Source organism: Prionailurus bengalensis, chromosome C1, assembly GCF_016509475.1.
Source record: "Prionailurus bengalensis isolate Pbe53 chromosome C1, Fcat_Pben_1.1_paternal_pri, whole genome shotgun sequence".
NCBI classification, from domain to species: domain Eukaryota; kingdom Metazoa; phylum Chordata; class Mammalia; order Carnivora; family Felidae; genus Prionailurus; species Prionailurus bengalensis.
The window spans coordinates 4065679-4078444 of NC_057345.1; the positions used below are offsets into that span (position 1 = coordinate 4065679).

At 62.2% G+C, this 12766-nt stretch overlaps 1 protein-coding gene across 5 annotated transcripts in view; it reads right to left on the reverse strand.

The window, feature by feature from the left end:
- Positions 1-1597: 1597 nt before the first annotated feature.
- Positions 1598-12766, reverse strand: part of ACOT7 (acyl-CoA thioesterase 7) — a 99743-nt gene continuing 88574 nt past the window's right edge. For all 5 annotated transcript variants that reach the window (XM_043573654.1, XM_043573652.1, XM_043573655.1 and 2 more), the window contains exon 9: positions 1598-1973. In XM_043573654.1, coding sequence (XP_043429589.1) covers positions 1875-1973 — 99 coding nt within the window. In that variant the 3' untranslated portion in view covers positions 1598-1874. The remainder of the gene's footprint in view (positions 1974-12766) is intronic.

Below are 12766 nucleotides of genomic sequence, written 5' to 3' on the forward strand. Positions count from 1 at the left end.
TGGCACAGGGAGGCTGGTAACCAAGTGTGGCATTTCTAAGACAAACACAGGTGACCCAGTCATCCGGAGCCTTTGGCCACACTGCTGTCCTGCTGGCAGAGCCCGCCCCAGGCCTATGGCCCCCAGTGCCCCTCCACCAGCCCAGCTCACCCACTGCCGCCTGTACTAGTGTCCCTGCCCTGGGCTCAGCTGGCTCTGGGGGCAGGTGGGAGATGGGCTTCCCATGACCACCCTGGGGACCTTGTGCTAAATGCTTTGCTAGCCTGGGCTCCTCCCAGCTGTCTTGGGAAGTGGATTTTAAGCACCTGGCTTGCCCAAAGCCACATAGATGAGTGGTCAAGACCGAGAAGGATGTAGATGCCCTGATGTCCCCTGTCCCTTGGGCTCTGGCTTCATGGACATTGGTTCGGCTGGCCTGGGCTGGGCTGGGCTTTCTGCTGGACCTGTAGGGGAGGCCTCCTGGTCACTCCCAGCCCAGGGCACCCACCCGCTGCCTTCAGGAGGTCTGAATGGGGCCTGGGTGGAGCCGGGGGGGGGGGGCAGAAGGGATTGGTGCTGTGGCCTCCAGTGGCCTGTTCCCTCCTCCTGCTTCCAGGCAGGAAATAACCCTGGCAGCTGGGACTGAGGCCTGAGACAGATTCCGAAGCTCTTGGCGGGTGTTTCTGCACATCTGGAGCCGCATTCCCTCTCTCTGGGCCCCGGGGAGCCCTGTGTGAGGCTGCAGCTGTTTGGTGGCCACTCTCCCCATCTCCAGGCTTCCACGATGAGCCTGGGTTGGGAACATTCTCCCATCACCAGGTGTGCTTGGTGGTGTCTTTCTCAGTCACGGGTGGGGGTGAAGGGTTGACCCCTGTAGTGCCTGGCAGGCTGCTGGCCGAGATGCACACGCACAGCCTCACATCTCACACATGCACACACACGTATGCACAGACAGGGCTACAGATGTGCATGCACGCACGCACGCACACACACACACACACACACACACAGCTACACGCTGACACCATTCACACACGCTGCTGCTCAGACCCCCACCCCACAAGCCTTCCCAATAACCCCGTGGCCTGAGCGGCTGGGGGTTTCCACAACAGGCACAGGGGCCCTGGCACCGGCTGGGAGGCTCCTTCTAGAAGAATCCCTGCCTCTTCCTCCAGGGGGCTAAGGAGCCAGAGCTGCTCCCACTGAGAAGAGGCAGAGGGAGGCCGGGGCAGGGCTCCCATTTGCTGAACGTGCCCCAGTCCGGCTGGGCTCTGCTCTCCCTGCACATCACCTCCCTGGGTCCTCACAAGCACCCCCACCCCCATCTATGGGGAGGCCACTCGAGGCTTAGAGCTGGCAGCCTGCATGAGCCAGATAGAGGGCAAGCGGGCTGCTGGCTGGGGTCTCCCGGCCAGGACATGGAGCCCGGGCCCTGGGAGGGAAGGGGTGTTCCCTCCAGCCAGCAAGTCATTAGGAGAACCCGAGGGCTGGGGTACACGCAGGTACTGGCACCCGGGCGAGACAGGAGTGCGGGAGGGCCCAAGGAAGCCTCTGGCCCCCCACCCCGTGCCCCACAGGAAAGCAGCCCCCCGAGACAAATGACGACCCGGGGCCAAGGTCCAGTCAAACAGCAGCTTTATTAGTGACGCTGGATTCCGTACACACCGTGCACGCGAGCATCCCCTCGGGAGCGCCTCCAGCGGGAGGGACGACACTGGAGTGGTATAAATAAAGCTTTGGTGTGTAGGTTTTCAGGAGAGAGCACGGGTTAACACTGCAAGACGAACACTTCACACAACACCAGCTCTCAATGTGGATTGGGTTTTTGGCCAAGGGGGTAAATTCTAAGTGACTAGACACCGGGGCCGCCGCAGACCTGGCGCGGGAGGGGGCGCCTAGGGCTGGGGCTCCGCCTGGCCCTGCCGTTTTGCCTTCATCTGCAGGTACCGCCCTTTGCCTTCCTCAAAGCGCTTCTTCTCGTCCTCGGTCTCGGGCTGCGGACCACACAAAGACACAGGCAGGTTAGAGACGCCATGGCACCCCGAATGCGGGTCATGGCCTGGGCCCTGCCCCGGGGGGGGGCCCCGAACACCCCACCCCGGCTCTGCTGGCGGCCTGGGGCTGCCCGGGGGCCAGGCACTGGCCCGGGGCCCCGCCTTCCTGCCAGGCGGCCGAGAAGACCCTGGGAAGGGGTCCCCGTACGGATGCCAGCGTCACGGGTGCCTCCCCACCACCCTCCACATGGCAGGCGGAATCCCAAGCCCAGTGCCTCTTTGATAATGAACCTTAGCTGGAAATGCACTTGATAAAACCTGGGAGGGAAGGCGTAGAGCAGGGCCGAGTGTGAGGAAGGAAGGGGGTCCCCGCTGGGTCCAGTCCCAGGGAGTGCCAGCTGCTCACAGTCCCTGCCCCAAAGGGAAGTGGAGACAAGCCCTGTGCCGGCTGGGTGACCTCGGGATGGCCACTTCGCTGGGCCGGGAGCAGTAGTGACGGTTGGGTGGGCAAAAGCCCTGGACGGCACAGATGACCGGAAGAGGCGCCTCGGGTCCTGGTAGCCCCTTCTCTGCATTTCTTTCCTCTGAGCGACCTAAGAGGCCACGTGCCCCTCCTCGGGGGGCAGAGCCCCCTCACCGGCCAGAGGGAACGGGCCGGAGGCTGGGCTTTGCCCGGGAAGTCTCGGTTCGTGCCTGCCCACGTGGCAGGATTGGGAACGGCGCCCCCTTCCGCTCTCAAGAGTGGCCCGGCCGCTAGGCGCGGAGACCACCGCAGCAGCTCAGGCGGTCACTTCCCGGGACCCCATCTGTCCCCCTGCAGAGTTCTCTCTGGCCCAGCCCCGGTCAGGAATGCAGGTTTAGAGCGCTCTGCGGATGCCCCCGGGACATTTCCTTGCGGTTCCCTGAGGGTGTCTGAAAGGCAAAGAAATGGGGCAGGTGCCCTCCATCCACGACTGGAGCCCCAGCAGCTATTTTTAGGCCTAAGTGTTTTACAGGCAAATGGTATATTGGCAAAAGAGAGAACAATCAGCTGGAGGATGGAGTGTCAGGTTAAGCCAAATACTTCCTCCCCCTCAGCCGCCTCTGAAATTGTTCGCTAAATGTCACCAGGTGTAAACTGTCAAAACCTTGTGGCTTGGAGCCAGCGGAACTTTCGGGTATTTAAAGAACTAGGCTCGTGCTCCTCGGAGTGGTTCCGGTGCCTGTTTGAAAAGCACACACGGAAAGTGGCTTTTCCAAGACACTTTATTGAGGAAGGCGCCCCTGCGGCTCTGGTTTTCTCTCTGGCTGACTTTTTTTAAAAGTGAAATTTGAGGCCAGGCAATCTGACCTGAAAGAGCCCAGGGAGACAAAATGTTCTCTCCGTTAGAGCAGGCAGTGCTAACGGGGAGCTTCCTGGGGACAGGAGGGCCGGGGGCCCCGTCCCTCTTCCTGAAGGCACCCCACAAACACAAGGCCGCATCCAGCTGAGCCCGGCTTCTGTGCAGCCCAGGCGGGATGTGTCGGTCAGGGGCTTCTCCAACGCCTATGTGTACGTAGGTCACCCGGGTTCTGATCCGGTGGGTCTAGGGCCCAGGGGCTGAGACGCATTTCTAATAAGCATCCAGGTGATATGTGGCTGCTGGCCTGTGGCCCACTCTGCTCCCCTCCATCCATCCCTGCACCAGATGGGGGACAGCCAAAGAGGCCAAGAATGCAAGGTCAAGGCCACTGGGCTGAAACAGTTGGGGGCCTCCCCCGCCCCCCCCCCCCCCCCGCTGTGGAACGTGCTTGGCCGTGGCTGAGGAATCCTGTGACTCCCATCCATCTGCGGTGGCCAAAGGCCACGGCTTGGGAGGGCGGCAGGGCTAGGCCCCTCCCACGGGGGAGGGACTGCGGTCAGGTTTCCCACCTGCCTTGCAGAGGACCCGCTCATGGGCAGTATGTTTGGGTCCTGGAGCTGGGAAAGGGGACTGGATGAGGGGGAAAGCAGATGGAGAGACGGTGGGCTGGGCCATGTGCCGAGGGCCCTCCCTCCAGCTGGTAGAGTTCCCATCCCTGGGGCAGGGGAAAGAAGGCAAGAGGCTTGGGAAGAAAAGAACTTCTCAAAAGCAAAGGCCACGAGCAACGCAGCGGGCTGGAGAGGGATGGCCCCGGGCCGTTTGCAGAGCCCAATGGAGCCAGGTCCTGCCTGACGTGAGGGGCCCGTTTCTCTAGCCCACCAGCGTTTCTGGAAACTGGCAGGCGTGGGATTCACGTGAGGAACTTGGTCCCCAAGTGCCCGGGTCACCAGCCAAGGGCTCTCAGGGCTCAGAAGAGTAGGGGGAGGTCCGGGGTGGGGGGGCGGGAGGCAAACGGAGCCATCCTCTGGGGGGTCCTAGAAGGTGGGCAGAAATGGCCCACTGAGGTCAAGCCCCTGGGCAGCAGCACCACCCTCTGCAACCATCTCTCTGTCCATCTGTCCGCCAGTCTTTCTGTAGCTCCCTCTGGGCCGTCCACACCATGCACTTCGGTTCCTTCCCTCGAGGACACGCATCATGGTTCCATTTGTGTTAATGGCGCTAGCTGCAAATCTGTAGCGGGAGTGGGGTCTCCATAGCCTCTGTGCCCCATCCCCAGCCTTGACGTCCCCACCTCTGGAAGGAAGATGTAGCATTCTTGAGGGTTGCTGGCCAAGTGGGTGTGGGAAGCTGAATGCTAGCTGCCGGCTCACAATAAACCGTGTGCACAGGGCCGCGGCTTTGAAGATCTCGACGTTACATAAATCTGTTCGACTTTGTTGAATCGGTGACCTCCCAGACGGATCTGGCCAAGGACCCCTCTTCCTCAGGAGCCGCGCGACCACCTGGGGTTGGCCGAATGGCCGGGTGCTGCCTACGCTCTCCCGCTACCAGCATGTGGCACGCGCCTTCAGAGCTGTCCCCATAGCCCTGGAGGATGCCTAGATAGACCCTGGTCAGCGCCACCCGGCCTATGGAATGGGCTGGCCCGCATCGGGACCCCCACCGCACTGCACACCCTTCCTGGAGTGGCCTCTTCATCCTGCCCCGAAACCCCGCCCAGCCTCCTCTCTGGAGCCAGGGCGAGGGGCCGGCCAGTCTGTTTTGAACCTGGCTTCGCCGCTTGCCCGTGGTAAGGCTCGCAGACTCCCCTACACCGTCCTCTATAAAATGGACCCGTACCCACCCTACCGGGTTGCTGGGGAGACCAAAGTCCTGCTAGCCGTCCCCAACGAGAGAGCGACAAAGCCCCGCCCACTTGACGTTAAGAGTCCCATTTCCATGAAACCTTTAGGATAATCACGCCCACGCAGAGAACACGGGTTAGTGGTGCCAGGGGCTGGGGGAGGGCTGACGGCTGAGGGGTGCACTGTTTCTTTTGGGGGGATGACGATGTTCTAAACTTGATTGTGGTGATGGCTGCGTGCCTCTGTGAACGCACTAACACCCACCGGACTGTCTACGGTAGGTAGAAACCGGACGGCGTGTAATTAGATCTGCAGACGACCAGAGGTGAACACCCTCCTCACAGTTCACAGAAAATCAAGGAGAAGGTCCGGCACGGAGATGCCTCCCACCCAAGTCCCGGCACACAAGCGGGAGCGGCGCAGAGGAAACGCTCACTGAATTCAGCCCGGCGCTTTCCCTACAGCGGCCGAGCCAGCACGCATTCATTCATTCATGCATTCATTCCTCCCTCGTGCGCTGCTCCGGGCCGGGTGCACGGACCCTGTCTCGGGAGCCGACGGAGTAGCCGGCAACACACAGAAGGCGAGGCAGATTATCCGGTACGCCGAGAAGTGACAGTGACACGGCCGCACTACAAAGTCAAGCAGCGCGAGGGGGTCTCGGGCCAGGTGCTGCCGGGGAGACTCCAGAGTGGGGGGAGCAGCCGAGTGGGTGCCAAGGCACATGGGGGTTGCTGGGAGGGTCCCGATCCACGGAGGTGTGCGGGTCACCTGCCAACGGCAACCGTGGCTGTCCTCCCCATCTGGTCAGGCGAGTGGCGGTGACGGGGCCCTCTCAGCAGAGTGAGCCACCACACGGGAAGGGCCTCCTTGGGGAACGGCAGGGGCAGAGTCCCCGGATCACCTCGGGCACCTCATCTGTGGAGTGGGAAGCTCCTAGACCCTCCTGTCTGTGTGGTTGCAAGGAGCAGGGGCAGTACCCATACCCTCTCCAACCCAAGGCCTCAACACAGTGGCCCCCATGAGCTGCCCGGGTAACCTGCCGCTGGGGTGGGCATCCATCTGGATGCCCCCCAGGCCCTTCTAACACTGGGCAATGCTGGGGTTACGCTCAAGAGCCTGCTGCTGGGGCCACTGGTCCTGCAGAAACTGAGAAGGAAGGCCGGGCCCCCGGGCCAGGTGTCTGTGGGGCAAGGGGCTGTCCAGAGTCCAGTCCGCTGGTAAGAATAAGCCGGTGACAAAGGACAAACTGGATACACACTGAAATACTCAGAGGCGATGATGCCGTCTCAGATCGGCCTCCACCGGCCTGGGTGGTGGGGTGGGCAGGGTATATACATGAGCAAGACTGGCCCCGTGTCGATAGCCACTTAAGGGTTCTTTCTTCTCTTCACTTTTGCATTTATTTTTCTATAATTAAAGGTAAAAAAAAGAAAACCAACTAGACCCATGAGGGCAGCTGCAGGCACCCCTTCTCCCTTCCCTGGGCACAAAGAACTTCAAGTCACACGCAGTCAGTTGAGGGACTGAGTCCGGCGTTGGAGGGGAGCTGCCCCTCCCCCCCAGGCTCTATCTCCCTGCGGCCCCCTCGCCCGCCTCCCCGCCTGGCACCTTCCTCCGGCCCAGAGCCATATCCACGGTGACCCGAGTTAACCCACGCGTCTGTGACAATATCCCTCCGGCTGCCCAGGTGAACCTTGTGCGGTGACCAAGCGTAGAGCCCTCCCACCCCTTCTCCCACGTGGGCTGTGCACAGGGGGCCAACCTGGGGCAGTTCTCAGAAGTTCTCTGGGCAGCGGCTTCTAGGGAACGGCCCGCACTGAGCCCCGGCACGTGCCAGCACCACGCCAGCTCGATACGGTCTGCACGGCAACCCACAAGGAGCACCAAAGTCATTGCGGTTTCTTTCACCAACGAGGACCCCAGAGGGGGTGGGTGGCTTGCCCAAATGGCATCTGGTAAGCCGCAGAGCCTCGATTTGAGCCTGGGCCAGGCCATCCCATGCCAATGGGCGCTTATCCGTGGGCTCCCCGGCAGCGGCAGGCAATGGGGAATATTGTGACCCTCCGATGTTGCCCAGAATGAACCTGGAGGCCCCCGGGGCGAAGGCCCCTTCTTGAGCTGGTGCCAGCCTGCCAGCCTGCCAGGGGCCCAGGGTCAGGGGTGTGCTCCTGGCCCAGCTCCTCACTCCAGCCTCGGAGCTAGGCGCCTCCCCAGGAAGCTTCTCGAGCTCTTGTGGGAGAGGGCGGGGGTGCGGTGCACTTTCCCTCGTCCGGCTCAGGCTCCAGCACCCAGTCGCTCCCGTGAGGGTGAGTCCAACCCACGGGGCTGACGGGGCCGGGTTTACTGAGGCACCACAAGCAGCCAGGGCATCTTCCAGATTTCCACAGACACGAGCAGTGTGCCGCCCTTCTGTCACATTCAGGGGAAGCCGGAGTTGGGGCTGTCGTCCCATGTTTCACCCCATGCTTCCCCTGCACTCACGAGGAATCCTCTCTCTAGTTCGTCAACTTCAGGAACGTCTGTACAGACACATCAGGGTCGCGAGCCAGGGGAGCATCATGTTGGGTCCTCCTCAGGGCCAGGGCTCGGGAGGCGAGCCAGGTGCCCCGGCACCAATCCTAAGGGGGCGCTCACCCCTGGGGCCGTGCACGTGCAGGGTGGCACCCTGCTGGCCTCCCCTCACCCCCCTGGGCCCGATGTGCAGCTGTGATGATCCAGTCTAGCAAGGCTTTCTAGAGCTCCGGCTCCGGTCAGGCCCGAAGCCCACCCTCCACCAGACTGCCCCCAACCACTGCAGCTACTTACCCCTCAGCAGCCAAGAGGCCATCAGGGGTTCCAGAATGTGTGTGCCAGAAGCTCTGGATGCTTCTCTCACTAGTTCAGTCAATGCGTGCCCTGAGGAGGGGCAGAGGCCAAAGCGCAGATGATTCCCGTCCACGCTGCTGGCACAAAACACGGCAAATTCTAGCGTCCACTCGGTGGAGGGAGAGGCCAGTGCACAGCACCAACGTTCAATATTCCGCAGCGAAGTCATCAGCCGGGATCTGCCCTCAGACAGAACGAACGCTGACTCGTGATGGATGTGCGGGCAGCCGGCCAGCTCAGCGAGGCCTCAGAGGAAGGGGCCAGCTGAGGGCTCATCTCTCTTCTGGTCTCGGGATGACGGCATGTGCTGAATGTTCTGGGCTCTGTAGAGCCCCACCAGGCCTAGGGGCAGTGTCTGGCTGACATCAGGCATCGAGCACCCCCCGCCCCCGCCCCGTGAACGCTGCGCCCTGTCCCCCGGCTGCCCAGGAAGGTGTCCGGCCAGGGCAGGCATTTATAAAGACGGTCAAGTCCCCTCACGGCCATCCGAGGGGGAGAGGGAAGCAAACAGAGGTGGGCAGGGCAGTGCTCGGCATTCTGTGGCGGCACCACCCTGGCCCCCCCGGGCCAGAGGACGTTCGGCCGCCCCAGGCTGTGAGTTCCAACTAACAGCCCTCCCAGCCAAGTGACTAAGAGGGGCCACCGCTTCCCTGCCGGGTGTGAAGCTGACAGAACGAGACAGATGGCTGCCTGTGCGGCCCCCGCCCACGGCCCGGCTGCCGCCTCCCTGCGTCCCGTCTCCCTCCATCCGGCAGAGTAAATAAATACATAAGTTGTTGGCTGTTGCTGTTTTTAATGGAGGGCTGGGGGCGGCGGGGAGAAGGAAAAAAGCTCCTCTGTGGGAAACCACATTTGCCTTCAAGGGCGTGGAGCTGCCGGCGGGGAGAAGGGCACAGGACCACAAGCCAGCAGCGCCACAGCCCGAGCACACGCCCGCGCCTTGGAGGGGGGAGGCTCAGACCCGGTGCATCCTCTCCCATGGGTGTGGGGAGGTGCCTGCCTAGTGGAGGGGACGGCGGAGGGGTCGTGAGGAAGCCAGGCTCTGGGCTGCAGGGATGGCCCCCAGCTTCCCAGGGCAAGGTTCTCACACCTGTCGACCAGCGACCTGAGGAGGTGACACGGCCGGGTGTTCTCCGTACACGTGCCTGGGAGGTACTCGCGTCACAGACAGCCTCAGAGACAGAATGTGCCAACTCCCAGCACTGCCCGGGGAGGAGGGCGGACGGCTCCGGGGGTCACCTAAGGCATCAGGCCCTCTGGAACTTCACACCCAGCCAGAGACACGGGGGTCATTAGTGCCCCTGCCCCTCTGCTCAGGGAGCCCCAATGGCCCCCGCCCGCTGGCTGCAGGGGCCGCAGATCTGCGTCCTCTCCCTCCTGCCAGCCGCTGTCTTCCGGGCTCCTTTCCACCGGAGGAAAGCCTGTGGCTCTTGGAGCCTAACAGCGCAGACCAAATGTTTTCCAGTTTGCAATTTTCTGTGCCGCGAGCACACACATTTGGAACTTGGCACAGAGGGCGAGTGACTAACTTCCACTCGCGGTAAAATCAATAGCTTGTCCTTTTTGTAATTAACGAATGTCTGGTGCGAAGAGGGTTTCCAGTGGTGACAGAACAGCTTCCTGCGAGCCTGAGGGACACAGATGTTCTTAATTAGGAAGCTGCGCACGCTCCCTCTCCCGTCTTCATAATGGGAGACAGGAGGGGTCTGGGGACAATTGTGCAGGCAGTCAGGATGTCTTCTGATGACTGGGGCCACTCAGCATGGCCTCGTGGGGGGCCCCGTGTGTGGCCAGGCAGGGATGAACTTGGCATCCGGGGCCCCTAGCCTGGCAAGCAGCTGTGTCCCCAGAGCGCGGCTGCACCCACAGATGCGACCTCAGCAGGCCGGGCGGGCAGCAGAGTCCCTCACCGCCCTGCCTGATGGCCCACGTGGGGGGCTCCCCACGACCGCCTCCAGTGATGGCTCCAACGGTGACATTGCCTGTGTCAGGGCCCCTCACCCGGCGGCACGGCTCAGCCTTGGGAACGACGGCTATCCTGTGCAGAGTGGCCGTGGACTCCCCTCTGAGAGGGCCCGGGAGCTGGGGACATCAGGAAAGGCAGCGAAGGGTGACGGGCTCTGGTACAGGAGGCAAAGCAGGACTCGATCATATCGGGCGGCTTCTCCTCAGCTTCACCCAAGACACAGGGGTGGGGGGGGAGGGGTGGCGGTGGTCACAGCACTCACTCCTGAGCCAGATGCGTTGACACGGCTGTCCCCACCGGACAGCAACGATAAAGATCGCAACTGCCATTTGCTGAGGCCGGGCCTGGCCCAGGGGGCATTTGCCGAATGAATGAATGAATGAATGAACGAATGATCGAACGAATGGAAGAGCGAAACAAGAGAGCCTTGATTCCAAACTGGCGTGGTGTTTGTGCTAAAGATTCAAACCAGCGGCTTTGCCCCAATGACACGCAGCCAGACGCCTTCCGTTCCCAACCAACTCAAGAGCTCAGACCCCTGAGGGGCTCAACAGGAGCCCCCGGTGGTGACAAAGGCATGACGGGGAGCGTCCAGCGCACCTGGGTGTGGATAAAGTCCCGAAGAAGCACCTCCCTCCGGCTGGCCGTTCCGACTCACTGTAGCCCGAGGCCGCGCGTGCGTGCTGGGAGGCCCCTCTGCATCCTTCCTACCACTGGGGGCTCCAGAGCCTGCTTCTCACCTGGACCTTTGAGTACAGGGTTCAGGAGTGTCCCTGGATTCAGCGGGTCTTTGCCACCTTGCGGAGAAAGCACGGTGCCAGTACGAAGCAGTGTTTCTTACACCATCAGGGGCAGGCGGGTCCGTGTCCCCCCATGGGACGGACCGGCCATGAGCTTGTCCTGCTGAAACGCCCTTCCTCGGTCCTCCAGCCCTGGCTCCCATCCGGTCCCAACCACCTTCACAGGCCTCTCCCCTCACTTACGTTCCAAGGTGGCCGCAGTGGAACCTGGGGCGCCCTGACCCCCGGGGGTCCCCCTCCCTTTCCCCAGGAGACTGCACCTCGGCCGGTGTCGCCCACGGGCCTCCCCTCCTCCAGCCGCCTTCCTGGTGCCACCGGAGTCAGGCCTCACCGTGCCCTCCGAGGGCCCGCTTCTGCGTTCTCACACTCGAGAGAAATTAAAACAGCCAGGGGTCACCCGGATCTGAAAACATCACAACAAAGCAACGAGACCAATGTTTCCAGAGTAGAACCTACGAGCGTTTTAACAAGAAAAGGTGTGTCATTGGTGCCGTGGGCCCTTCCTCTCGGGTAGCTGGCTGTTGAATGTTAATGGGAGGGTGGTCTCCAAAACACTTGCTGTTCAGGCAAAGGGCCCAAGGCGGACCGGCAGGGGCACGGTGGGGCTTCAGGGGACATCTGCAGGCGGCACAGGCAAAGGCGGTTGGAGGAAGAGCAGAGGGGAAGGCCGCGCTGGCGGGGACTGCCCCCTCTCACCCACACCCCCGGTTCTCACAGGCCACTAGAAACTTCCCAGCACCAACCACTGAGGTGACAGGAACGGCTTGGGGATGCGGGCATTTTCCCACCACGAGACAGAGTCCCTGGGAACCAAGCGAGAGAAGGGATCAAGAAGCTTCATGAAGTCCAGTCCCTGACTCACCCCTGCGCAGGGAGGGGCAGGGAGAGGCAGCAGGGAGCACAGGTTCCCTCGATAACGTGGCTTCTCACACCCTTCCAGAACAGCACCAATCCCGCCGCACTACAGTACATCTGAGTTTCTTCAATTGGGGAGCGAGTGAACATCATTGCAGGACGTTGAGTGTCCAGGACGCTGAGGGGCCCCCCAAGCTGTGCCACTGGGGACCCCGCCCATGACGGTCCCTGGGTAAAGACCCACTTTCCTACAACCTGGGGAAGGGATGTGTGTTCCCTTGCTGCGTTGGGCTGTGCAGAGCAGGCCCGGCCGCGGTCAGGAGTGGCAGCCTCCTTAGCCTCCTTAGCTGTTGATGCTTCGTCTCAAGGAATGGGGCCATCGGGAGGACCCCAGCCCCCTGCCTGCATGCCACGTGCCTGGGGTCCGGCAGGGCACGGATGTCCTCTTCAGGGCAAAGGAGCCGGGAGCCTCCCAGTTAGGTCATCTCTGGGACAATGCAGAGAGGTCCTGCAGAGTAACTGCTCAGCCCGTGATGGCTCCAGTGGGGAAACGGAGGCTCGGGGGCGGGAAGGGAGCAGTCGTGGCTGGGGCTCAAGGTCCTACACTAGGTCCCTTGGACCAGATCAGCCATGTGACTTCGGTCAAGTTACCTCCCACCTCTGTCACGGTCACCTGTCTGCAGGATGGCAACAACTGAGCCTGACCCCCAGTGTGGGGATCCGCCAGCCCAGAAGTGAGTCGGCACTCCGTGAGCTCCAGCTGTCACCTTCCCAGGTGACAGGGACTGGCCCTGCCTGGACACTGGCCTGGGGGGCACCCCCGGCCCCTAGAGTGGGTGCTCAGTAGGCGCAGAAACGGCTCCCGCCTGAGCGCACGTTCTCCCCGTTCTCCGGCTGGGGCGAGCCTCGCTCGGAAAGCAGACAGGCAGACTGTGCCTCGCTGCCTCCTGTTTCAACCCAGAAAATACTTTCTTGTCACTTCAGTGGCTGACGACGGAGGCCTCTGCGTCTAGGCCCCGGCACGCTGAGTGACAGCCTGGTGAGCCGGGAGGCGAGAATCCACCAGCACCAGCCAAGGCCATCTGCGGCGGGCCAGGCTCACTCGGTGGCTTGGGTTTTCTGGGAGCAGAGCAAACCG